We start from the raw sequence: 26533 nt of genomic DNA on the forward strand, positions 1-26533 counted from the left end.
TCCTTGCAATCCAAGGGACTCCCAAGAGTCTTCTCCAATGCCACAGTTCAAAAACATCAATTCTTCAGTGCTCAGCCTTCTTTATGGTCCAACTCTCACATCCATACATGACTACTGGAAAAACCATAGCTTTGACTATAAACCGTAGCTTTTCCTGGGCCCATCTCTGGTGCCAATTAATTTATCAGTCAGGGTCTCAGAAGTAAACAGATAGCACTCTCAATTTAGAATAATTATAGAGAGGTATAACAAAGGGCATTTTACAAAGATGTGGGCATAAGGAAATCAAAAATGCTAGAGTGCTATCCTGGGGCTAGAAATAATAGAGCCAGTCTCTACCCCTCAGTATGAGAGGACAAAAAGAGAGAATGATTACTAGAACCTGGAAGAAAGGAATTTTATGGAAAGGATTTCCTTGAAAGAAGTAGTGAACTTTGGTCAAAGATCACAGCCAGTTTGAGGCAACCTTTCAGGAGGGGCCGGGAGGAATAAATACTATGACTTTGCTTGAACTCTCTTTTCAGGGCTCCTAACTGAACATACTTGATTAGAAGAAAGCAAGTATTCCTATGTATATAGTCTGTATAGACTAGTACTCCAGGGCAAAGGACAAGATAGAGAATAGAGATAAATGTAGAGGTGGAAACGAAATCTATTTGGCACAGATGGTCTTTCCAGGGTGTCCTTTGACCAGAAATAGGAATTGAGAAGGAGTCAGCCACTCTGAAGGACTGGAAAATGGAATGGCTTTGAGGCTTGCCCTAAGCCTAGAACAGTGGGAGGCTAGAGAGTAGTGTTATTAGAGATATTTGCTGGGGTCTCATCGTGTTGTCTTGTAGGCTATGATGAAAAGCTTGATTTGTATTCTAGGTACTAGGGAAAGCTCTTGGAGGGAGTGACATGATCTAATTTACATTTGTTTAAAAAAAAAAACAAAATATGCTGGCTGCCATGTGGAGAATGGATGAGACCAAGAGTACAAGCAGGGATTTAAGATGTTATTGTACTCTAGACTGAAGAGATGATGGAGGCTTGCACTGAAGTGTGGAGAGGGGTGAGGAGTGTCACCGAGTAAGGAAGCAGAAGGATACTGACTTTTCTCACTTTTATTCCCTTTCCTTTAGCACAGGCCTTTCTCATAGTACACACTTGGTAAATATTTATGAAATGATGGTGTTTAATTTTTTTTCCTTCCAATAGAGTGTGTTTGTTCTCTCACGTGGCTATAACAGCACCAGCATACAGTGAATGCTTCTGAATGAAAACTGTGTGGGAAATGGAGAGTTTGCGGAGATGATCCTAGAAACATAGCATTTGAAAACGTATTAGATGTCATCTAAATTGATAGCCTACGAAGTTTGGAATGAAGTCTGGGATGTCTTTTTGTTGGTCTGCTGTGGAGTAAAATCTTTGCTTCTTCCTGCTTCCTCAAGTTCATGTCCTTGCCAACCATTTGGATACATTTCCTTTTGCACACCAAGTTTTAACTCCTCAATTCTCCGGAGATTGGATTTCCTCTGGTTTGGGGGGGGGATATAAATTAAGCCTGGAAGGAGCACTGACCTCTTATTCAGTTCTTTACAGAGGCTGTATCTTTAATAACAGTCTTCTGCTTTCATAACCTCAACATAGATTCTTCACACGATCTAAATGAATGAACAGAAGGACTTGGTTTACATAAAAGTACCATGTAATTTTATTTTGATAACAGAGAAATAGTAATTGTCACTGAGTTGATTTATTGGTTATAAAAATTATATTTCTGTAATTTAAGAATCACCCTTTTGCATACTAGATCAGTGTCCCACGGAGTCCTTCCTGGACAGAAGAAGTATTTGCTCAGAATTCCACTCTATGAACGTGTACTTCGGTGTCCCAGTGCACCTTTGTGTTTAAATTCTGACAAACGTGCCCAAATTAAGAGAATTCTAGAACATAATGATCCTCAAACATGGACTCCTGAGATGGTCTCTCAGCCTAAGCAAAAGAAGACAACCCCGAGAGTTAAAATATCTGTTGACGAAGACTCATTTGAAATATTGAAACAATCAACAAAGCTAGAATTGAGTGATTCTTTGACCTGTGGTCTTCCTCCAGCAGTCATTAAACATTATGAGTCTGAAGTGGAGATTTTGACTGAAGAAATAAATAGTAAGAAGAAATATCCTGCATTTTTATATTGTAGGCGTGGAGCTCTTTATAGGAAACTGGGAAAGTTACAGAGTGCCATGAATGATCTACAGGAAGTAAGTTTTATGTAATCAAAATAATAGTACTAACAATTTATCCTTACTTATAATTATGTATTAACTTTTACTAGAATTTTGAATAATGAATACTTGTATTATGTATATCAGATCAGATCAGATCAGTCGCTCAGTCGTGTCCGACTCTTTGCGACCCCATGAATCACAGGACGCCAGACCTCCCTGTCCATCACCAACTCCCGGAGTTCACTGAGACTCACGTTCATTGAGTCAGTGATGCCATCCAGCCATCTCATCCTCTGTCGTCCCCTTCTCCTCCTGCCCCCAATCCCTCCCAGCATCAGGGTCTTTTCCAATGAGTCAACTCTTCACATGAGGTGGCCAAAGTACTGGAGTTTCAGCTTTAGCATCATTCCTTCCAAAGAAATCCCAGGGCTGATCTCCTTCAGAATGGACTGGTTGGATCTCCTTGCAGTCCAAGGGACTTGCAAAAGTCTTCTCCAACACCACAGTTCAAAAGCATCAATTCTTTGGTGCTCAGCCTTCTTCACAGTTCAACTCTCACATCCATACATGACCACAGGAAAAACCATAGACTTGACTAGACGAACCTTTGTTGGCAAAGTAATGTCTCTGCTTTTGAACATGCTATCTAGGTTGGTCATAACTTTCCTTCCAAGGAGTAAGCATCTTTTAATTTCATGGCTGCAGTCACCATCTGCAGTGATTTTGGAGCCCCCAAAAATAAAGTCTGACACTGTTTCCACTGTTTCCCCATCTATTTCCCATAAAGTGGTGGGACTGGATGCCATGATCTTCGTTTACTGAATGTCGAGCTTTAAGCCAACTTTATAGGATTAGAAAATTCTGACATTTTCAAATAATTAGCCTTAAAAACACTAGGTTTTGACAGATTCAGAGGCATCATATTATACTATACACACTTAAAGCTGTTTAAGTCAGCAATGTTTGAAAGTTTAGTTGATAGGCTTTCTTCCCTTAATCAATTTAAATTGAATTTATACATCTATTTTCTAGGCTATAATCTTGGAGCCATTGTTCCTCAATGCCTATTGGCACCGACATTTCATTTATCTTTTCCAAGACAAAATTAATGAAGCTTTGGATGACTTGAATTTTATAAATAAATACAATAAAAATAATGCAGGTGGGTTGTCTGTGCAGTTATATCTTAACCTAAGCTTTGGTCATTTAGTGGTATAAAGATATATAATTCAAGACATGTAAGTCTCCGCAAATGTTTGTAACTTTCCTAAGTTAAATTTACTCTTGATATTGTAAATATAGGACTCTTGTGATCCTGTTGTTTTAAAAGATATTTATCATAGTTTGAAATGTTAATATCTTTGGTATACATTACAATAAATTGGTTTCTTACTGCTTATTTTGTAAGATAAACTTACAGTTTTTATAGAAATAATTCACAAATTTAGTCTGAATTAGAGTTGCAGTAATTTTCCATGTGTGAGTGCTCAATTGCTCAGTTGTGTCCAGTTCTTTGTGACCCCACAGACTACAGCCCACCAAGCTCCTCTATCCATAGGATTCTCTAGGCAAGAATACTGGAGTGGGTTGCCATTTCTTCCTCTAGGGGATCTTCCTGAACCTGGGATTGAACTGGTGTTTCCTGAATTTCCTGCATTGGCAAGCAGATTCTTTACCATTCTTAAAACTTCTCAGTTGGATGAAAAAGATAGCTTTGTGTTTATGTACTATTCTCTAATCAAGCTGAATGACTAGGCATGGAACTTTTGAGAAATGAGAAAATGTCATATTCATCTTTGTATCTCCAACACTCACAACATACCCCTAAAATATAACGAGCTAAATAAATATATTTTTTTTAACTCTGTGCTGATCTCTGCTAAAAGTCCATAACTTTTTACTATGAACATTAAAAGATTATGAGACGTTTTAGATATATAAAAAGGTAAAAGGTAATTTTTGTTGATGAAATTGAAAGCACTTTTAACATAAATATTTATCCAGTCTGTGAAAATGAATTTTGCATTGTTGAACAAAAGAACAAGTATTAAATGACAAAGAGAGTAAAATAGAGATATATTTTTCTAAGACTACATTTTTAGAGGGTGAAGGATTAATCTCTTAAAATTTAGGACTGTAACACTAAATTTTACCCTCTTAATTTTCTTTAGATGCATATTTTTCAAGAGCAGAAATTTTCAGAGAAAAAAATGAAATTACTTTGGCAATTCTAAATTATACTCAGGCAATCAAGTGCAGGCCCATGGACGCTGATATGTACTTCAGGAGGGGTGAGATGTATGAAAAAGAAAACAAAATGCTGGCCATTGACGACTTTTCTAAAGTAAGCTGTATTACATATAATGCTGCCATTTATATATTTGTATATTTTAGAACATGATATAAAATCCTAATTATATAAATACAAATTATCTAATATATTTATATATTTTAGAGCATAATATCCTAATTTATAACAAATTGTTGAAATTCTTTCATATGTTATATAGTCAAAATTAATTTATTTTAGATTAGATCCTAGAATATTCATTAGTGGAATTGATATTAACAATACATCAATGATATTTTTGAATGAATGGATTTCCATCAGAGTTGGGTATGGGAGCATTCAGGCTACTCTGATGGAGCCTTGACTTTCCAGCTGTCTTCCTTTGGATGTTTTTTTTTTTTTTTTAACTTTATTATTATTATTTTTTAAATTTTATTTTATTTTTAAACTTTACAGTGTTGTATTAGTTTTGCCAAATATCGAAATGAAGCAGTGAAGAAAGAAACCTTTGAAGAGTGCTTCTTCCTTTCAGAGGAGAAAATAATTTTCCACTTCTTGACACTGAGATCTGGTGATTTTCTTCTGTAGTAAACCTGTCTGGTTTCAAAGACTGCTTACTGGCTCATTAATTCATTCATTCACTCACAAATATTTATTGCCTAAGGCACTGGGTAATAAAATGGATAAATATTGGTGAATAAAACAGACATGTTTCATGCTTACATGGAGCCTATAGTATAAAGAACAAATATTAAATAAATAAATATATATACTAATATATAATTACTAATTGTAATGAATGCTGTGATGGAAATAAAGATGATCAGTTCTGTTTAGTCACTCAGTCATGTCCGATTCTTTGCGACCCCATGGACTGCAGCACTCCAGGCTTCCCTGTCCATCACCAACTCCCAGAGCTCACTCAAACTCATGTTCACTGAGTCAGTGATGCCATCCAAGCATCTTATCCTCTGTCATACCCTTCTCCTTCCACCCTCAATCTTTCCCAGCATCAGGGCCTTTTCTAATGAGTCAGTTCTTTGCATCAAGTGGCCAAAGAATTGGAGTTTCAGCTTTAGCATCAGTCCTTCCAATGAATATCAGGACTGATTTCCTTTAGGATAGTCTGGTTTAATTTCCTTGCAGTCCAAGAGACTCTCAAGAGTCTTTTCCAACAACACAGTTCAAAAGCATCAATTCTTCGGTGCTCAGTTTTCTTTATAGTCCAATTCTCACATCCATACATGACTATTGGGAAAACCATAGCTTTGACTAGATGGACCTTTGTTGGCAAAGTAGTGTCTCTGCTTTTTAACATGCTATCTAGGTTGATCATAGCTTTCTTCCAAGGAGCAAGCATCTTTTAATTTCATGGTTACAGTCACCATCTGCAGTGATTTTGGAGCCCAAAAAATTAAAGTCTGTCACTGTTTCCATTGCTTCCCCATCTATTTGCCATGAAGTGATGGGACCAGATGCCATGATCTGAGTATTTTAGATGCTGACTTTTAAGCCAGCTTTTTCACTTTCCTCTTTTACTTTCATCACTTTCTTCCATAAGGGTGATGTCATCTGCATATCTGAGGTTATTGATATTTCTGCCGGCAATCTTGATTCCAGCTTGTGCTTCATCCAGCCCAGTGTTTCTCATGATGTACTCTGCATATAAGTTAAATAAGCAGGGTGACAATACAGCCTTGGCATACTTGTTTCCTGATTTGGAACCAGTCTGTTGTTCCATGTCCAGTTCTAACTGTTGCTTCTTGACCTGCATACAGATTTCTCAGGAGGCAGGTAAGGTGGTCTGGTATTCACATCTCTTGAAGAATTTTCCAGTTTATTGTGATCCACACAGTCAAAGACTTTGGCATAGACAATAAAGCAGAAGCAGATGTTTTTCTGGAACTCTCTTATTTTTCGATGATACAGTGTGTTGGCAATTTGATCTCTGGTTCCTCTTGGCTTTTCTAAATCCAGGTTGAACATCTGGAAGTTCACAGTTCACATACTGTTGAAGCCTGGCTTGGAGAATTGTGAGCATTACTTTGCTAGCGTGTGAGATGAGTGCAATTGTGCGGTAGTTTGAGCATTCTTTGGCATTGCCTTTCTTGGGATTGGAATGAAAACCGACCTTTTCCAGTCCTGTGGCCACTGCTGAGTTTTCCAAATTTGCTGGCATATTGAGTGCAGCACTTTCACAGCATCATCTTTCAGGATTTGGAATAGCTCAACTGGAATTCCATCACCTCTACTAGCTTTGTTCTTAGTGATGCTTCCTAAGGCCCACTTGACTTCACATACCAGGATGTCTGGCTCTAGGTGAGTGATCACAGAATCATGCTTATCTGGGTAGTGAAGATCTTTTCTGCACAGTTCTTCTCTGTATTCTTGCCACCTCTTCTTAGTATCTTCTGCTCTGTTAGGTTCATACCATTTCTGTCCTTTATTGAGCCCATCTTTGCGTGAAATGTCCCCAAGGTATCTCTGATTTTCTTGAAGAAACCTCTAGTCCTTCCCATTCTATTGTTTTCTGATTTCATTGATCACTGAGGAAGGCTTTCTTATCTTTCCTTGTTATTCTTTGGAACTCTGCATTCAAATGGGTATATCTTGCCTCTTTTCCTTTGCCTTTAGCTTAATAAATGAAATATTTATTGATGATAGGGGGAAATTTATATTTGATTGGGAGATATCAGAGAACCCCTTGAGGGAGTGAATTTTTGCTAGCCTATGTTTTGAGTCTGTAGTCAGGCAGATATTCCACTGATTGCAGCAGAATTGTAACCTTGAACTTCTGAGTTTTAATTCTAAATTCTTGTTCTTAGTACAACTGAGAAGTTATTTAAACAGTTTAACTTTTCATGTTCCCAACTACTCTGTTTCTTAATTTATAATGATTAGCCACATACTTGACATTCTTTTGCTTCAAGAGAATATTGTTATAACTTGGTAACTTCTTGAATAGAAGTGAACACAAATCTCTTTTGAAGATATTAAAGTTGTTAAAATATCTTTTCTGATCATTTCCTTTATCTAGCACTGATATTCATAGTTTAAAAATTGACTAATGCAGCAATTTGAGGTCAACTGTCAAAATCTTTAGTGTGTTTTTTCCTCTTTTAAAAATACTTCGTAATTGCTCTGCTTCAATTTCCCCTCTACTATCAATAGGCAAGGAACTTTACAACTGAGTTTACAATGATTTAGTCTGTTTATTGCCTTCTTTGTCAATGTGAAATGAATGAGCCATGCCAATACCAATTCATTTCTTTTCTCCATTTTAGGGGCTAAATCAATCCATATTTGATTTCATTGAGTCAGCCTTAATGTGGTCTAATATGTGTCACCTTTAATTGGAATAAAATGCTATGATAGATACAATATAATCCAATCCTACTCTAGTTGAATAATTACTTATGAGGTTTTATTAATAAAAATTTTGGCAGGAAGAAACCTTGGCTTCTTATACGTGCTGGATTTTGTTTTTGTTTTTAATAAAACCTCCCTTTTCTAGAATTTGATTACAAATGGATTTCCTTAAAGGCATGGTCTTTACATGCAAATCTGAAACTTTTGGCATCTTAGTTTGTTTTTATGTAAGCTGAAGTTAAAAATAGGATTGTAGTTATTTAATTTCCTGTGGGATTATATACTTTTCTTGCTTATTTTTTTTTCATAAAGTGATATGTTTTTGTGACTTCCCTCCTCCCCCTGCCCCATGTAGTGTATCTTTTATGATCCCAAAAGAACAGATGCATTATTTAAACGTGGGATGTTCTACTATGAAAATGCAAACTGGATTGCAGCTGAACAAGATTTTACAGCCTTGTTAAATATAGATCCCCAAAATTCTCAAGCAAGGTAAGAATTATTTTAGATATAGTTTTTGAAAAAAAATTTGAAATATGCTCTCAGGAAAGAAAATTGCTTGAAATACATCAGACGGCCCTTTAAAGTAGTGAATCAATTTTTAGAGCTACTAGTGTATTAAAATCTTTACCTATACCCTAAGAATAGTATTTCAACCTAAAAGGCATGAAAGTGATAATTTAGAGTTGTTTCATTTGCATTTTCTAAAGATTAGTTACATTATCGATTTTTTAAAATACTGACCTGTGTTTTGTTTCTTTGGATTTCTTTTCATATCTGTATTTATTCAGTACAGAGAACTGTTGACATAGATTTCCATTCTTTCTTATTGTAACTTGGATATTAAACTTTATTCATCCAACCTTATTATGCATAATTCGTTTCCATTTTGTTGCTTTTCTTTTAATAAAAATTTAGTTTTGAGGAAGCTTAAAACGTTTATATAGACATACCTATTTGTTGTCTATTAGCATTGTTATCAGAGATGGCAATGCACCCAACTCCAGTACTCTTGCCTGGAAAATCCCATGGATGGAGGAGCCGGGTAAGCTGCAGTCCATGGGGTTGCGAAAAGTTGGGCATGACTGAGCAACTTCACTTTCACTTTTCACTTTCATGCATTGGAGAAGGAAATGGCAACCCACTCCAGTGTTCTTGCCTGGAGAATCCCAGGGATGGGAACCTGGTGGGCTGCTGTCTATGAGGTCACACAGAGTTGGACACGACTGAAGTGACTTAGCAGCAGCAGCAGCAGCAGCATTGTTACAGTAAAATAAAGTATGCATTCAAAAATATGCAAAGTATAAAGACCTTAGAAGAAATGGAGTAGCCATCATGGTCAACAAGAGTCCGAAATGCAGTACTTGGATGCAATCTCAAAAACGACGGAATAATCTCCGTTCGTTTCCAAGGCAAACCATTCAATATCACAGTAATCCAAGTCTATGCCTCAACCAGTAATGCTGAAGAAGCTGAAGTTGAACGGTTCTATGAAGACCTATAAGACCTTTTAGAACTAACACCCAAAAAAGATGTTCTTTTCATTATAGGGGACTGGAATGCAAAAGTAGGAAGTCAAGAAACACCTGGAATAACAGGCAAATTTGGCCTTGGAATACGGAATGAAGCAGGGCAAAGACTAACAGAGTTTTGCCAAGAAAATGCACTGGTCATAATAAACACCCTCTTCCAACAACACAAGAGAAGACTCTACACATGGACATCACCAGATGGTCAACACCGAAATCAGATTGATTATATTCTTTGCAGCCAAAGATGGAGAAGCTCTATACAGTCAACAAAAACAAGACCAAGGAGCTGACTGTGGCTCAGATCATGAACTCCTTATTGCCAAATTCAGACTGAAATTGAAGAAAGTAGGGAAAACCACTAGACCATTCAGGTATGACCCAAATCAAATCCCTTATGATTATACAGTGGAAGTGAGAAATAGATTTAAGGGCCTAGATCTGATAGATAGAGTGCCTGATGAACTATGGAATGAGGTTCGTGACATTGTACAGGAGACAGGGATCAAGACCATCTCCATGGAAAAGAAATGCAAAAAAGTAAAATGGCTGTCTGGGGAGGCCTTACAAATAGCTGTGAAAAGAAGAGAAGCGAAAAGCAAAGGAGAAAAGGAAAGATATAAGCATCTGAATGCAGAGTTCCAAAGAATAGCAAGGAGAGATTAGAGAGCCTTCCTCAGTGATCAATGCAAAGAAATAGAGGAAAACAACAGAATGGGAAAGACTAGAGATCTCTTCAAGAAAATGAGAGATACCAAGGGAACATTTCATGCAAAGATGGGCTTGATAAAGGACAGAAATGGTATGGACCTAACAGAAGCAGAAGATATTAAGAAGAGGTGGCAAGAATACACAGAAGAACTGTACAAAAAAGATCTTAATGACGCAGATAATCACAATGATGTGATCACTCACCTAGAGCCAGACATCCTGGAATGTGAAGTCAAGTGGGCCTTAGAAAGCATCACTACGAACAAAGCTAGTGGAGGTGATGGAATTCCAGTTGAGCTATTCCAAATCCTGATGGATGATGCTGTGAAAGTGCTGCCCTCAATATGCCGGCAAATTTGGAAAACTCAGCAGTGGCCATAGGACTGGAAAAGGTCAGTTTTCATTCCAATCCCAAAGAAAGGCAATGCCAAAGAATGCTCAAACTACCGCGCAATTGCACTCATCTCACACACTAGTAAAGTAATGCTCAAAATTCTCCAAGCCAGGCTTCAGCAATGTGTGAACCATGAACTTCCAGATGTTCAAGCTGGTTTTAGAAAAGGCAGAGGAACCAGAGATCAAATTGCCAACATCCGCTGGATCATGGAAAAAGCAAGAGAGTTCCAGAAAAACATCTATTTCTGCTTTATTGACTGTGCCAAAGCCTTTGACTATGTGGATCACAGTAAACTGGAAAATTCTGAAAGAGATGGGCATACCAGACCACCTGACCTGTCTCTTGAGAAACCTATATGCAGGTCAGGAAGCAATAGTTAGAACTGTACATGGAACAACAGACTGGTTCCAGATAGGAAAAGCAGTACATCAAGGCTGTATATTGTCACCCTGCTTATTTAAGCTATATACAGAGTACATCATGAGAAACACTGGGCTCGATGAAGCACACACTGGAATCAAGATTGCTGGCAGAAATATCAATAACCTCAGATATGCAGTTGATACCACCCTTATGGCAGAAAGTGAAGAAGAACTAAAGAGCCTCTTGATGAAAGTGAAAGAGGAGAGTGAAAAAGTTGGCTTAAAACTCAACATTCAGAAAGCTAAGATCATGGCATCCGGTCCCATCACTTCATGGTAAATAGATGGGGAAACAGTGGCTGACTTTATTTCTTTGGGCTCCAAAATCACTGCAGATGGTGATTGCAGCCATGAAATTAAAAGACGCTTACTCCTTGGCAGAAAAGTTATGACCAACCTAAACAGCATATTAAAAAGCAGAGACATTATTTTGCCAACAAAGGTCCATCTACTGAAGGCTATGGTTTTTCCAGTAGTCACGTATAGATGTGAGAGTTGTACAATAAAGAGGGCTGAGGGCAAAAAAATTGATGCTTTTGAACTCTGGTGCTGGAGAAGACTCTTGAGAGTCCCTTGGGCTGCAAGGAGATCCAACCAGTCTATCCTAAAGGAAATCAGTCCTGGGTGTTCATTGGAAGGACTGATGTTGAAGTTGAAACTCCAATTCTTTGGCCACCTGATGCGAAGAGCTGACTCATTTGAAAAGACCCTGATGTTGGGAAGGATTGAAGGCAGGAGAAGAAGGGGACAACAGAGGATGAGATGGTTAGATGGCATCACCAACTCAATGGACATGAGTTTGGGTAAACTCCGGCAGTTGGTGATAGGCAGGGAGGCCTGGCATGCTGTGGTTCATGGGGTTGCAAAGAGTAGGATACGACTGAGCAACTGAGCTGACTGACTGACTAAGATAGTTGAATATAAGTCTGTCTGATGTCTGGATGCCCTCAGGGATGATTTCTATTAATTTCTTTTTATACTGTGAATGGGTCATATTTTTCTTTGCATTGCTTATATTTTTTTGTTGAAAAGTAGTCACTTTGAATATTATAATATAGCACTTCAGGGTATCCTTTTCATCCACTCAACTTTCAGGGTTTGTTGTTGCTGCTTCTTGTCATTCATGTGGTTTGTTTAGTGACTCTTCTGAACCGATTTTTAAAAGTGTGTATTCTTTGCTATGTGTGGGTACTTAGGTCTCTTTTCTGTTAGCTTGATTGTTAGCAGTGATTTGAGATTTTCTTAATCTCCTGGAACAAACCAACCAGTCAAACAAAAGAAGTCTCTCAGTCTTTGCAGATTGGCTCTAATGAGGCGCTCTTTCAGTGCTTATCCAGATGATTTCAGTGACTGAGCTTGTGTGTCCTACTTGCACAGAGTCTGAATTAATCAGAGGTGAGAGCTTAGGGTCTTCTCAGGTCTTTTCTGTGCATGCTTCCAGCCTTGGGTTTTCATGTGGCTTTTAGATTTTCTGAAATATGTAGAAACTTTCTAAAGGCCTCACCCCTCTGGTATCTCCTCTTCCAGCTTCTTTCATCCCAGAATTTTTGGTTAGTTTGTTGCTTGTCCAGACTGTTATCCCTTGCCTCAAGTGGCAGCTGCTAATACATTTGCCTTTAAGTGCTTTTGATAAATACCTTCCAGGAAGTCACAGCAGCCCCTAAAAGCTCTAAGACAGTCAAAACAGAGGGAAACATTTGAGCCAGTCTTTCAGTGGTCCATCCAGCAGACAGGTCAAAACACACAGCTACAGTTCTTTGAGAGTAAGATTTGTGTTGTTCCCTCTGGTACTAGTAACCTGCACCAGGAAGGCAGGTGGTTGTCTTGAAGGCCACCATGGGTCTGGGAAATTGGGGAGGGAAATACAGGGTGAGTTAGAACACCATAGAGCTCCCTTACCAAAATTCAGCAGTTTGTCCTCCTTTATTAAGCATTTCCCTGGTTGTTCTGTTTTTAATTAGATTTCAGAGTTCCAAAAAATGGATTCTGACAGTTTTTGCCATCTTATTCCTTGCTTTGTGGAAAAGTGGAGTTTTGGAGTTCCTATTCTACCTGTTTTGGTCTACTCCAATCTCTCAACTCTTTTTATCATTGCATCAACTTTAACCTTATTATAACATTAGGGATAAAATAGTCTTTATTCCTTGAAATTAATGAAAGTGCCTTTGGCTTTTGCCAACAAACATTGCAGTTTTAATTTTTAAGCCATTTATTCTTTATTTCAAGGGAATATCTTTTTTTTTTCTGTTTAAATTTTTTCCTATGATCTGTTTATACGAGTTTCATGGTAATAGGCCTTCTTATTTTGAAACCTTTTGGCCGTCATATATTTTTATATTGAATGTTATTAAACTATACTGAATTTATCTTTTAAATTTTTAAAATTTTCATCTATATTCATAATAAAATTGTTCACTGATTTCATATAGTCAGATTTTGATTTCAGGAATTGGCTACTTTCTCAAAATGAATTAAGTCTTTTATCTTTTTCTTTTCTTAGAAAATATGTCCTTTAGGATTGGATAATTTTTGTTCTTTGAAAGTTTGAAATAATTTACTTCTAAAACTATCCCAGCTTACAGCCATTTGAAGGGAGGGCAAACTTTTTTGAAGCTCTTTAAAAATTCTTCCCTAGTTATTGTTCTATTTTGGTTGTCTGCTTCTTGACTTGAAGGGGATTACTTTCAGAAAGGACTTCCCTGGTGGCTCACTGGTAAAGGATCTGCCTGCAATGCAGGAGATGTAGGAGATGCAGGTTCAATTCCTGGGTGGGGAAGATCCCCTTGATCTTTATTATCTGATGATCAAATCTTAGCACTCTAGAGACAGGAAAGGGATAAAATAGTAGCCTAGGTGTGATCTGATGAGAATCTTCAGTATTGAGGCAGTGGAAATGAAAGGAACAGATGCGAATTGTTTTTGAAGAATTGACATGACTTAATTCTTCAAACACATTGTAGATGACGTCCTACAAAAAATATTACTAAAGATTTATTCTGTGAGGTTTTAAGTTCAGAATCACATGTAGACTTAAAAGTTAATTAATATTCTTTAGCAAGTAGAAATTATTAAAAATAAATGTAAGATTTTATGTTTATTAAAAGGTACATAAGACATTTTTTATGTGTGGGGTAAAAAATATTTTGCTCCAGTATAAAACATCCTGAGTCTTGGTGCTTTCGAAAGACCTCTGTTGCTGGCTGCACTCTTTATTTCAAATTATCATTGTTTTCCTATTATAACCTTCTTGAGCATCTCTTTTCCTCCCCCTGGGTTTAACTTCTTCAGAGTAGACAGCCTAGTAGCTTATTCTTCCTGTTTTTCCTTAATTGCCTTTTTTATTTTAGTTACAAAAGCTGATTTGCTTTACATTATTAATTGATTGAAGATGAGATTTTTCAACGTTGATCTAGGTCAATGAAAATTTAGGAACTGAAGTCAGAAATTAATGGAGATAGAATTCAACTCATGAAACTGATGCAGTATCTTTAATGTGTGTAGATAGAGAAATCTCCCATTTATTTGGGTGTATCTTTGGTGTTTCATTTATTTTATTGACACACCTCTCTGATAGATACAAGAAATATAATAAATTCATAAGCATACAATTAATATATAACATTATTAATATTAGCATTTTATTATATATATTTATTTATAAAAAGTTTATATCTCTTTTGCTGTTAACATTATGACTAAACTTTCCTGAGAAGCAAAGGGAAATAACCACCAATTGTTATTCAAATATAAAATTAGTTGTATAGGTTTGCCAAAAAGAGAAAATTTATATTTTTCTGTGTGTGTTAAAATGAATTTTTCTCTTTTTCTAGGATGTACCGAGGGAGAGCATATTTTAAACGACAGTTTTACAAGCAAGCAGTTCAAGATCTTTCTATTGCAGTTCACTTAGATCCTAATAACTGGTTAGCACTGTATTATAGAGCCTGCTTATTTAGGAAGAGTAGCCCTGTTAGAGCGCTACAGGATTATAGTGCTTCAGGTACTTCACCTTCAATGGCACATATGTGGGGATTTAATCTGAGGTTCAGCAGCTCACTGTCATGGAGTGGGATCCTAATGTGGGATGGCTAATGTGATATGTGTATATGGATGGAGGAGCCTGGTGGGCTACAGTCCATGGGGTCGCTAAGAGTGGGACACGACTGAGCAACTTCACTTTCACTTTTCACTTTCATGCATTGGAAAAGGAAATGACAACCCACTCCAGTGTTCCTGCCTTGAGAATCCCAGGGACGGGGGAGCCTGGTGGGCTGCCGTCTATGGGGTCGCACAGAGTCGGACACGACTGAAGCGACTTAGCAGCAGCAGCAGCATATATATATATATACATACACTAATGTATATTTATATAGCACATGTATTTTTTTATACTTGTAAGCTATAATAGTTTAGCTAAAAGTGTTTCTAATATTCCCTTTTAGTGTGTGATTGTATGTGTGTTTATGTGTGTATAACAGTGACAAAGAGAGAATATCATATCAAAGAAATCTCTTTCTATATATGAACTTCTGAGGCTGTTTCTGGAAATCTAGGCCTATTTCCTAGTCACCTTGCTAAAATGATAGTAAATTTTCCTGGTGGGATGAGTCTCACTCCATAGGCCCAGCCGATGGATTAGTCAAATTCGGAGTTTTGTAACCCTTAAACTGAAAATGGGAATCCTCGGTAAGAGGGTGCCAACAGCTAAAAGTGGCCATTTCCACCTCACTCTGTACCAGGACATTCTTGGTCCACAAGTATGTCCAGCACAATTCTGTGCAGAGAATAAATGCTCAGTAAACAGTGTCCAGCTGTTTCCCGCCAGGGTTCAACACTCCAGACATGGCTGTGTTTACCTGGGTGCAAAGTGTTAGAATCCCGACGTCCTTGAGGCAGAATCTAGAGCTTAAGGAAACCCCTAGACCCTTAGGAAGAGAATAGACAGCTGTTCAGAGAAGTCAATAACAGATGATCATTTATTGGTATCTCTAAGTCCATCTGACTTCTGAAGTCACCCTTGCCATGAATATGCAAATAAAATAACTCAGAGCCCACCCTATGTGCCGAGAGGAGTCTAGTGTTCTCCCTTCTATAGCCAGCGATTCCTGGAACTGAGGATTCTTGTTCACTTCTCTTGTAATCTTTGTCTCTAATTACTCCTCTCTGATTGATTCTCCGTTTTGGTTCACCAGTTCACTTCTCATGGTTACCATCTGTTACTGAATGTTTTAGGGGTCATTGGATAAAGTTAGCACAGATAATTTAAAATTAAAGGTTTAACACCTTTATTTCTGAAGGTTCATCTTTTATTAGTCTCTGTCAGCCCTGTACATCTGCCATCTGGCCAAACCCCTTTCTTCCCGTTCTTCCTAAAAGCCACTTTCTCATATTTCCCTCTTCTCCATGTCTTGGGCTCCTCATCCCCTCTTTTCTAGGCTATCACAATAATATAAATCCTTGTCAGTTGATTATTCAGAGCTGACCAACTTTATTTTGGCCTCAGTCCTTTCCTATAGGTTAGCCTAAGGAATTTTATCTTTCATTAAATGGATCCTCAAGATATTTCTCTAAGCTAATAATAATGTCTAACATTCATTAGACATTTCACAACTTTCCAGGCTAACTATTCTAAATGCTATATAGGAAGTGTCTCAATTACTCTTCAGAATAATGCTGTGAGGTAGGTATATTATCATCTCCATTTTACTGATGACAAAACCGATGCACAGAGGGGTTAAGTAATTCTAATACATTTTTCCCCCCAAAGGGAATGTTTCTGTTTTTCAGAGCAACCACCCAAATTGCAGCTAACTTTCTCCTTGTTAGACAGTCATACTGTAAACTGAGCAAATGACCTTCAAGTGATTACTTAATCTGTGTGATCATTGCTTATACTCAGTATACTTCCCAGAATACAGTGCTGTGAATATTTGTGCCCCAGACTGTGAACATTGTGTATCTTTTTTTTTTTTTTGAAAACTTTCCCTTTTTAGCTAGAATGTACTTGAGAAAGTTGGAAGATGTAGATCATATGTTGTGTAAATCTCATCTAATTCACTGCATGTTTTTGAAAGCTGAGGGGGAAATGTGAGGTGACCTCTAGACTGACCGGTTGTTCAGTTGCTAAGTTGTGTCTGATTCTTTGTGATCCCATGGACTGCAGCACACCAGGCTTCCCTGTCCTTCACTGTCTTTTGGAGTTTGCTCAGACTGCTGCCCACTGAATTGGTGATGCCATCCAACCATCTCATTCTCTGTGACCCTCTTCTCTTCTGCCTTCAGTCTTTCCCAGCCTCAGGGTCTTTTCCAGTGAGTTGTCTCTTTGCATCAGGCGGCCAAAGTATTGGAGCTTCAGCTTCAGCATCAGTCCTTCCAATGAATATTCAGGGTTGATTTCCTTTAGGATGGACTGACTAGACTGGTCACTGACGAGGCCCACACACCTGGAGTCCTGAGAGGAGGTTACTTGTGCCCTGTGCTTCTGTGATTTGGGACGTGCATAGTCAACTTGCGTGCCTCAACTCCAAGGTCTGTGTGCACTAGAGTGGTCTCTTTGAGCTGCCCTTCCTGGTTTATGTGTATAAGCCTGGCCTCTGCTGTCTCTCCAAGTCTGGGCTTGTACCTGTTGTTTGGCCAGTAATGATGCTTTCCTGTATACCTGATAATAACAGACCATCAAGGGTAATGGCACCTTTCTGACTGCAGTTCATTGAAGTGAATCAGAGGTTAGATTCTAGGCCCATCTTTGACATTGGTTTGCATGGGCAATGTGGACCTTAATCTTTTCATTTGTAGATACCTGGATTACCACCAGGATGTCTTCCAGCTCTAATGAATTTGTGAACCAGGATAATCACATTGTTATTTATAAACAAATATACTTTTATATGTGAGTACTATTTTTACTCACTAAGGAATTACACCCATAGATATGTTTTATTTTATACAATGTTAAAAAATAAGAATAATCTGTAGGAAGGAATATAGCGTAAAATATAACTTAGATATGTTTGCTCACAACCTGAATAAGATATATACCTTTATTTTTAAGTTCTCATAAATGATGGCTATGAGAATCTTAGTTGTTTCCTACATCGGGGCATACTCTATGCAGATCTGAAATTTTGGTTGCTAGCAATTTGTGACTTTGAAGCTGTTATCTCTCTAGAAAGGTACGTTTTCTTTTTCATTCTTACTGATTTCACTTTTGTATAAAATTAAGAAAATACCAAAAATGCAAGAAAAAGCTTTCTCCCCTCATCATTAGTAGCTTTGTAAAAATGAGATGAATATAAAGTCACCCTAAAATTATAATACTACTTTCAAAAATAAGATTACTTCCAAAATAAGGACTGTTCTCAACATCTGTTTGCTTCAGCTGCTTCTGCAAATTTTAGGGGTTGAATGGGTTTGAGGGGAGTTTATATTCATAGATAATAAAATCAACCAGTAATTAAGAGCAGTTTGGGGATGACCAGGTTAGAACTTTTTGAAGTTAAGTTCATGAAAAATTGTCCTCTATTTCTAAAATAATGGCAAAATATTCTTCTTGATATATCATTACAATGTACAATATATGACTCAATGGAAAGAAATCCTCTATTTAGAACTTCTGACTGCATTTTGTTTAGTAATGCAAAAGAAAAAAGCGAATACCATTAGAATATAGGTTCAGGAAGAAACAGACTGAAGGTTATATACGCTAGTCAGAAAACCAGACTGTAAAAACAGAATTTAATTAAATAATTCCCCTTCTTTCCAAAGAAGCATTCGTTAAAATGGAAGTTGTCAGAAAGGTAACAAATTATGCCATTTTCGTGTCATCGACAGACTGCTTACTGAGCCTCTTCGGGGTAAATGTGGAACTTGACTTAGGAAGGTCATGGAGCATGGCTCCATAGTGGCCGCAGTGGTTTTCTCTGGGATATTTTTGAGTCAGGAAGGGAAAGAAGTGAGTTTCAGTTGCAGAAAGCCAGAAAGTGGGCAGTAGACAAAGGGTCAGGACTTCTACAAAGTTGGGCTAAAGATGTGTAGTTTCTTCATTTTGAAATAGAGGCATGGAACACAATTTCTAAAGTTCTACATTGAAAATTGTTTGATTCTAAGAGAGGAAAACAGTATTTATTTGATATAGAAAAGCAGCTGGGTTAATAACTCGGTGGAGAGGATTTTTAACCCTAAGCCTTGCTGTTTGTTGTTGTTCCACACCCTTTCTCAGGGCAAGGATAACATACACTGAGGCAAAAGCTTTTGAGGAAAACTAAGCTTGTTATTCAAGATAAGATTAAGTGAAAAAGAGTGAAGTATTGTTAAGAGTCAAGAAGACTTTAGTAAATCTATTCCTAGGATAAATCCTACAGATGTTTATTCCTTATTAAGGATTTTATGAAGGTGTTTGTAATTTTTAATAGAAAGTAGTTAATTGGTTTACTTTGCTTTAGTAAAACCCTGAGAATGAACCCTTGAATAAATTGCTGTATGTATTTTATTAGGTTAATTTATAATTGGAGAACATTTGGAATAGTTAAAATGTCTAAAAATATTTTGCTTTGTCATTTTTTTTTTAAAGAACCATGACTTTGGCCTATATAAATATTGGCCTCATATATCTGCTACATCTGGATAACTACATTGAAGCCACTTCATATTTTTCTGAGGCTATTAGACATGACCCTATGTATATTCAAAGCTATATTTGTCGAGCAGAAGCCTATAGTAAGGTATCTAAAGTTTGAGATGCTTGATTTTTTAAAAAAAGTTTTAATTTTCTGAATAGTTGTTAAATAGTATAATTTAAAATGTATCTATGTATTCTTTTTCAGCTAATTACAGATTCTAGTGCATTTATAAGCAATGCATATTAGGTATTAAATAGATTCAGTTAATTAGAAAAGCCCACTTATAAAGCCTCTCCTGATGAGGTGTGAATTTCTGTCTTTCATTTTCTTTAAATAATGCCTTTTTTTCTTATTATGAAAGCAATATATATATGTAATATATGTATGCAAATAAGAATAAATTAAAAACCATTTGCAATCTTATTCTCTAGAATGGGATCTGTGCACTGGATGGGATCCAAATCATTCACATTTTCCTTTAAATTTGGTTTAAATTTTACAAGTTATTTAAATTAAGAAACTAATGTATGCTTAGTGTAAAATTCAAACAATGCAGTAAATAAAAGTTCTTCCTGATTCCAACCAAATTTGACTTTCCAGAGATATACAGTGTTAGCTGGTTGTGTCTACTTTTCAAAGCAGATATTCCTTTCTACTGCTCCACTACTAACCACCCTGTCCAAGATACTGTCATTTCTCACTGGTTATTGCAGTAGCCTCCTGGTCTTGCTGCTTCTGTTCTTTATTCCTTTTTGATGGATTTTCAAAACAACAGCATAATGATCCTGTTAAAACATAAATCAGATTACTTTACTTTTTTTGCCTGGAACCCTTCAATAGCTTCCCTTGTGCGCTCAGCATAAAAGCCAAATATCCTGCAAAAGCCAAAGGTCTGCAAGAGTTCATGTGAACTGGCTTCTCATTACCTTTTGGCCCTCATCTCCTCCAAGTCCTTTCCTCATGTAGGTTTCAGTCAAGATAGGCTGTTATGCTATGGAAAAACAGCAACAGCAGACAAAATTTCAAAGTCGCCATCTTAAAATAATCAAAGTTTATTTCTTGCCCACACTACATGTCCATTGGGAGGTTGCTAGAGGCTCTGTTCTCATTGTCAACATCTCATAACTCAGTGTGACTACAGTCCCACTCAAGAGTCCTTACCTTTGCGATGGTGGAGGTGGATGACCCTGTGGCCATTTTGGCATTGTCCCCAGGGAGAGTTTCCCTTTGGGAAGGGATGGGGATGGATTGTGACCCTCCATCACTCCCTGTAGATGGAGCTGAGGCCTTATGCAGAAGTTTCCTCCGAGCATACTTAGAAACCAAAGCACTAGCATAATACCAAGGTGTAAGGACATATATTCAGAGACTTATTGTTGTGAGGGGGCAAATATTTCTTCACAGTAACGTTTGAGTAAATTACATTGTATTCACACTCTAGAGCATTATGTAGCCAATAAAAAGAATAATTAGGACTATAGCAGCTGTTTTAGAGGGATTTCCAAGATACCTTAGAGCAAGATTTAGAAGAGTATGAAGTGTGTACAGTATGATCCCATGTAGATGAAACAGTGACAAACCAAACCCTCTGTATGTACATAGAAGAATACCTGTGCCTACACTGTGGATTCAGCCTCAAGGGTAAATCTAATTTCATGCTGCCTGGAGAAGTTCAATCCCAGGAAAGTTCGTAAAGACCAGAGAATGAGCCTCCATCATTCCCAGTCAGGGTGGAGGCTCATTCTCTGGCCTTTACAAACTTTCCTGGGATTGAACTTCTCCAGGCAGCCATGGGGTCGCACAGAGTTGGACACGACTGAAGCGACTTAGCAGCAGCAGCAGCAGCAGATATGTCCATTGCTGGAACCAGGTGGAGCAATGCAAATATATGACGAGGTGGTTTATTAATTACACCAACCTGGTCAGTCAGTTTGAGAAGCAGCAGGCCGGAAGTTGCACAATTAAACACATCTCAGACTCCTTCCTTTTGAATTCCCTCTTTTGACGTGACCCACCCTGTATGAATACTCCCGTGTACAAATAAATTTGGGTCAACATGTCAGCGTAGTAAGAGGAGTCATTTGTTGTCCCAGGTTCATTTTGCTGGAATCTGTTTCGTCCCTCCTTTTGTAACATACCTAATGCTGGGAAAGACTGAAGGCGGGAGGAGAAGGGGATGACGGAGGACGAGATGGTTGAATGGCGTCCCTGACTCAAAGGACATGAGTTTGGGTTACTCTGGGAGTTGGTGATGGGCAGGGAGGCCTGGCGTGCTGCGGTTCATGGGATCACAAAGAGCTGGACACGACTGAGCAACTGAACTGAACTGAAAAATTGTAAAAATTTGTACAAATCCAGATTATGCCATGTAACCTGTATTAAGATAAGAATCAATGTTTACTTTTCATTGTATATTGATTTTAAAACATATCTTATTCATCATTGTATTTTGTTTCACTCATTCATTTTACCCTTTAAGTGCAAGCTTGTTTTTCCTCTCTTATTTTTAAGTGGAACTGACTTTTTATTTTACCTTCCTTTGCTATCTACTTTATTAACATGAGTAATGTTTGGTGTAAAAGATGCTGTGGTTGAGGGAGAAAAACTGAAAAGCTAGAGAAAAAGCTAAATGAAAGAAACTAGAATACATGATATAATTATATTTATCTAAAACTATGTGGGTCTGTGTAATCATTCTTCAAACTTAAAGATAATTTAAAAAACCAGAAGACTTAGCATCTTTTTGTTTTTTTTTACTTCACGGTATCCCATGTTCATTGAGGAATTCCTGCACAATTTCTGTATTGAAGAATGGGAGGAAATAAATATCAGAAAGGAAGCAATTAGTATTCTTATGAGCTAAATTTCTGTTTATCTCTCAACAGTTGCACAAACTGAAAAAGGCAGTAAGAGAGTTATCTTATGCTATCCACCTTCAGCCAGATGGAATCCAATTATATATAATAAGGTATGAGCATAGAAACAGAATTCTTCTTGGGATAACAGAATCTGAGCTAGCTGTGGGAATCCTTAGTTCTTTCTTGATCCTCCTGACCTCTTTGTCTTACATTTAATCTCCCAGAAATGGCCATCTCCCAACCAGCAAGTCAAATATAGTTACTGTTTTTGTTGAATTTTAAGATAATTTAGGTAATAAGCAGATCTTTCCCTTTGTTCTATTCTTGTTTCAAAACAACTATCTCGTGTTTAAGTTCTTTGAGGCTTCTCTAGATTACTGGTTAGATAGTTACCCCAGATCTCATGAAAGTGAGGCAATATATTTTGATTGTGTCTGCAGAGGTACCAAGTATAAACCTCGGATAATTCGGTGAAAAAAAAAACCATGATACTTTGAACTGTATTTCAGACCCAGTAGAGTTTGTTATGAAAGGATCCATTGCAAATTATGAGTTATCACTACCAAAAATGTAATTACTAACATGGAAAGTGGATTTACAGATGTGGGAAAATGGACTCTAACAGTGCTTTCTGATAAGAGCTTGCTTTGTGTTTTAACAATTTATGTAAATACTTCTCCCTTTTTATGTCCCCTTGACCTGTGTTTAGCTTTAAAATTTCTCAGCAGCAGAGTGTAACATTTTAAATACTGATTAAAAAAAGACTTGAATATTTTCCTTTCAGGTTCACATTTGCTAAATTGTATTGTTCTCACATCCCCATGCTAATTGGCTTACTTAGACTTACACAAATATTCATAAATTTCACAGTTTTTGTCATATATATGTAAGTGTAAATAAATGTAATTTAAGATCTTAAGTAATATAAAAATCTTTATTTTAGAAAAATACTGATTATTTTTAACCGCTTAGATTTAAAGAATGTTATTTCTTCCAGAGGACAGTATCTTCTTAGGATGAGATGCTATGATCTTGCAAAGTTCACTATTTATCAAGTAGCAGAACTGAACAAAGGTAAATATAATCAATGCAAAATTATAACATTGCCTTAATTTTTAAATACTTCTTTGATCTTTTTATACTATTTGCTATAGCTATGTATAGCTAGCACGAAGAGTGCACTTGAAAGTCAGAGTTGGATTTTGAAACTTTAAAACATCAATTTTGCATGTATATAATCAATTTGTAAAATGCTTCATAACCTGGTGAGTTTTGTGAGAGATTATTATGTGTGTGTGTGTGTGTGCTCAGTCATGTTTGATTCTTTGCAACCCCATGAACCGTACGTAGCCCATCAGGCTCTTCTGTTTATGGAATTTTCCAGGTAAGAATACTGGAATGGGTGCCATTTCCTACTCCAGGGGATCTTTCTGTCCCAGGGATCGAATCCACATCTCTTGTGTCTCCTGCATTGGCAGGTGGATTCTTTACCACCTGCAAAGCCCCGAGATTATTACAGGCTATATCAAGCTTTCACTATTATTTTTTTGTTTGTAATTGGAATGTCTTACTGTTTATTGATAATAAATAGATTTTAGTATCATATTGATTTATTAAATTCATATTGAAAAAACAGAATATTGAATTGCTTGACTGCCTAAAAACAATTATCTCGAAGTCTAGATACTTGGCAAAGTTATTGATAAACTTTCTTTTCCTTTCAGGTCTCATTGAGTTGAGTCCTATACAGCAGGCACTCATTTATTCATTTTGTGAGAACCATGACAAGGCCATTCAGGTCTTGGATGGGATCACGTTGAATAAGCCTGATGTCCCCATGTGTACTCTATTAGCAAAAGCTCAAATGAAGGCCAAGAGAAACAAGGTAAAAAATGTTTCAGTAATGTTTACTAAACCCGTTAATGGATTTTTATATTGTGCTTAGAATTACAGCTTATATATACATTTTTTAACAAAACAATCATGCCATTCATTTATTGATTCTTCTGTTAATTAACATTTAGGTTATTCCCTTTTATTTTTTTTTCCTCTTAAGAATAAGGTTGCTATAAGCATTCTTTTTCATGTCTTCTGTTAACATTGCTGGAACATAGAGGATGCAGTCCATGGGGTCACTAGGAGTCGGACACGGCTGAGTGACTTCACTTTCACTTTTCACTTCCATGCATTGGAGAAGGAAATGGCAACCCACTCCAGTGTTCTTGCCTGGAGAATCCCAGGGACGGGGGAGCCTGGTGGGAGGCCTTCTATGGGGTCGCACGGAAACGACTGATGTGACTTCGCAGAAGCAGCAGAGGATATAAATGTTTGACTTTCAAAAAAATGGCACATCGTTCCATAGGCTTCTACCAATTTATTCTTGTACCTGTGGTGTATGAGTATTATTGCTTATCTCCATCTTATGATAACTGGTATTGTCAACTTTATTTTTGTCAATTTGGTGCATAAAACTGTCTATGGTCTTAATTCACATTTTTCAGTTTGAGCGAAAGTTGAGGCGTCATTTTATAGGTTAATAGCCACTCACATTTCCTGTTCTATCCATTTCCTGTACACATTTTTGTTTGTCTTGTTCATGTTGATTTTTGGCACTGAAAAAAATAAGTTCTGTGTATGAATCCTTGGTTGGTGGCATGTGTGTCATATATTCTCTTAAAATTTGTGCCTGCTTTTTAAATTTTCTTTATGATGTCTTTTAATGAGCAGAGGATCTTAATTTTAATGTAGTTGACTATCTACTTTTTGTTTCATTATCACACCCTTAAAAAAATTCTTGTTTGGACTTTCCTGGTAATCCAGTGGCTAAGACTCTGTGCTCCCAATGCAGGGGGGCTGGGTTCGATTCCTGGTCAACTAACTAGATCCCAAATGCCACAACCTGACACAGTCAGATAAATAAATACAAAATATTAAACAAATTTCTTGTTTAAAAATTCCCTTTCTACACCAGGGTTGTAAGCGATTTCCCAGTATTTTCTTCTAAGAGTTTAAAAGTTTTGCTTTTCAAATTTAAGATCTCAGTTCAGTTCAGTTCAGTCACGCAGTTGTGTCCGACTCTTTGAGACCCCATGGACTGCAGCACATCAGGCCTCCCTGGCCAACTCCTGGAGGTTGCTCAAACTCAAGTCCAACAAATAGGTGATGCCATCCAATCATCTCATCCTCTGTTGTCCCCTTCTCCTCCTGCCTTCAATCTTTGCCAGCATCAGGCTCTTTTCTAATGAGTCAGTTCTTTGCATCAGCTGGCCAAAATATTGGAGTTTCAGCTTCAGCATCAGTCCTTCCAATGGATATTCAGGACTGATTTCCTTTAAGGATTGACTGGTTCAATCTCCTTGCAGTCCAAGGGATTCTCAAGAGTCTTCTCAAACACCTCAGTTCAAAAGCATCAATTCTTCAACATTCAGCTTTCCTTATAATCCACCTCTCACATTCTTACATGACTACTGGAAAAGCCATAGCTATGACTAAAAAGACCTTAGTTGGTAAAGTAATGACTCTGCTTTTTAATATTCAGTCTAGGATAGTCATAGCTTTTCTTCCAAGGAGCAAGTGTCTTTGAATTTCATGGCTGCAGTTACCATCTGCAGTGATTTTGGAGCCCCCCAAAATAAAGTCTCTCACTGTTTGCATTATTTCCCCATCTAGTTGCCATGAAGTGATGGGACCAGATGCCATGATCTTAGTTTTCTGAATGTTGACCTTTAAGCCAACTTTTTCACTCTCCTCTTTCACTTTCATCAAGAGGCTCTTTTGTTCTTCTTCACTTTCTGCCATAAGAGTGGTGTCATCTGCATATCTGAGGTTATTGATATTTCTCCTGGCAGTCTTGACTCCAGCTTTTGCTTCATCCAGACTGGGCATTTTGCATGAGGTACTCTGCATATAAGTTAAATAAACAGGTTAACAATATACAGCCTTGATGTACTCCTTTTCCTATCTGGAACCAGCCTGTTGTTCCATGTCCAGTTCTAACTGTTGCTTCCTGACCTGCATATAGGTTTCTCAAGAGGCAGGTCAGGTAGTCTGGTACTCCCATCTCTTTCAGAATTTTCCACAGTTTATTGTGATCCACACAGTCAAAGGCTTTGGCATAGTCAGTAAA

General features: G+C 37.3%; 1 protein-coding gene across 6 annotated transcripts in view; it reads left to right on the forward strand.

Moving 5' to 3' along the window:
- Positions 1–26533, forward strand: part of TTC6 (tetratricopeptide repeat domain 6) — a 201541-nt gene that overhangs the window by 125343 nt on the left and 49665 nt on the right. For 5 of the 6 annotated variants that reach the window (XM_024982079.2, XM_024982078.2, XM_010817188.4 and 2 more), the window contains 10 exons: positions 1796–2246; positions 3246–3375; positions 4385–4557; positions 8228–8364; positions 14762–14931; positions 17983–18103; positions 19501–19651; positions 22435–22517; positions 23405–23481; positions 24132–24292. In XM_024982079.2, coding sequence (XP_024837847.1) covers positions 1796–2246; positions 3246–3375; positions 4385–4557; positions 8228–8364; positions 14762–14931; positions 17983–18103; positions 19501–19651; positions 22435–22517; positions 23405–23481; positions 24132–24292 — 1654 coding nt within the window. The remainder of the gene's footprint in view (positions 1–1795; positions 2247–3245; positions 3376–4384; positions 4558–8227; positions 8365–14761; positions 14932–17982; positions 18104–19500; positions 19652–22434; positions 22518–23404; positions 23482–24131; positions 24293–26533) is intronic. The other variant, XM_059879347.1, reaches the window with a different exon arrangement.

This window comes from Bos taurus, chromosome 21 (genome assembly GCF_002263795.3).
Source record: "Bos taurus isolate L1 Dominette 01449 registration number 42190680 breed Hereford chromosome 21, ARS-UCD2.0, whole genome shotgun sequence".
Taxonomy (NCBI): domain Eukaryota; kingdom Metazoa; phylum Chordata; class Mammalia; order Artiodactyla; family Bovidae; genus Bos; species Bos taurus.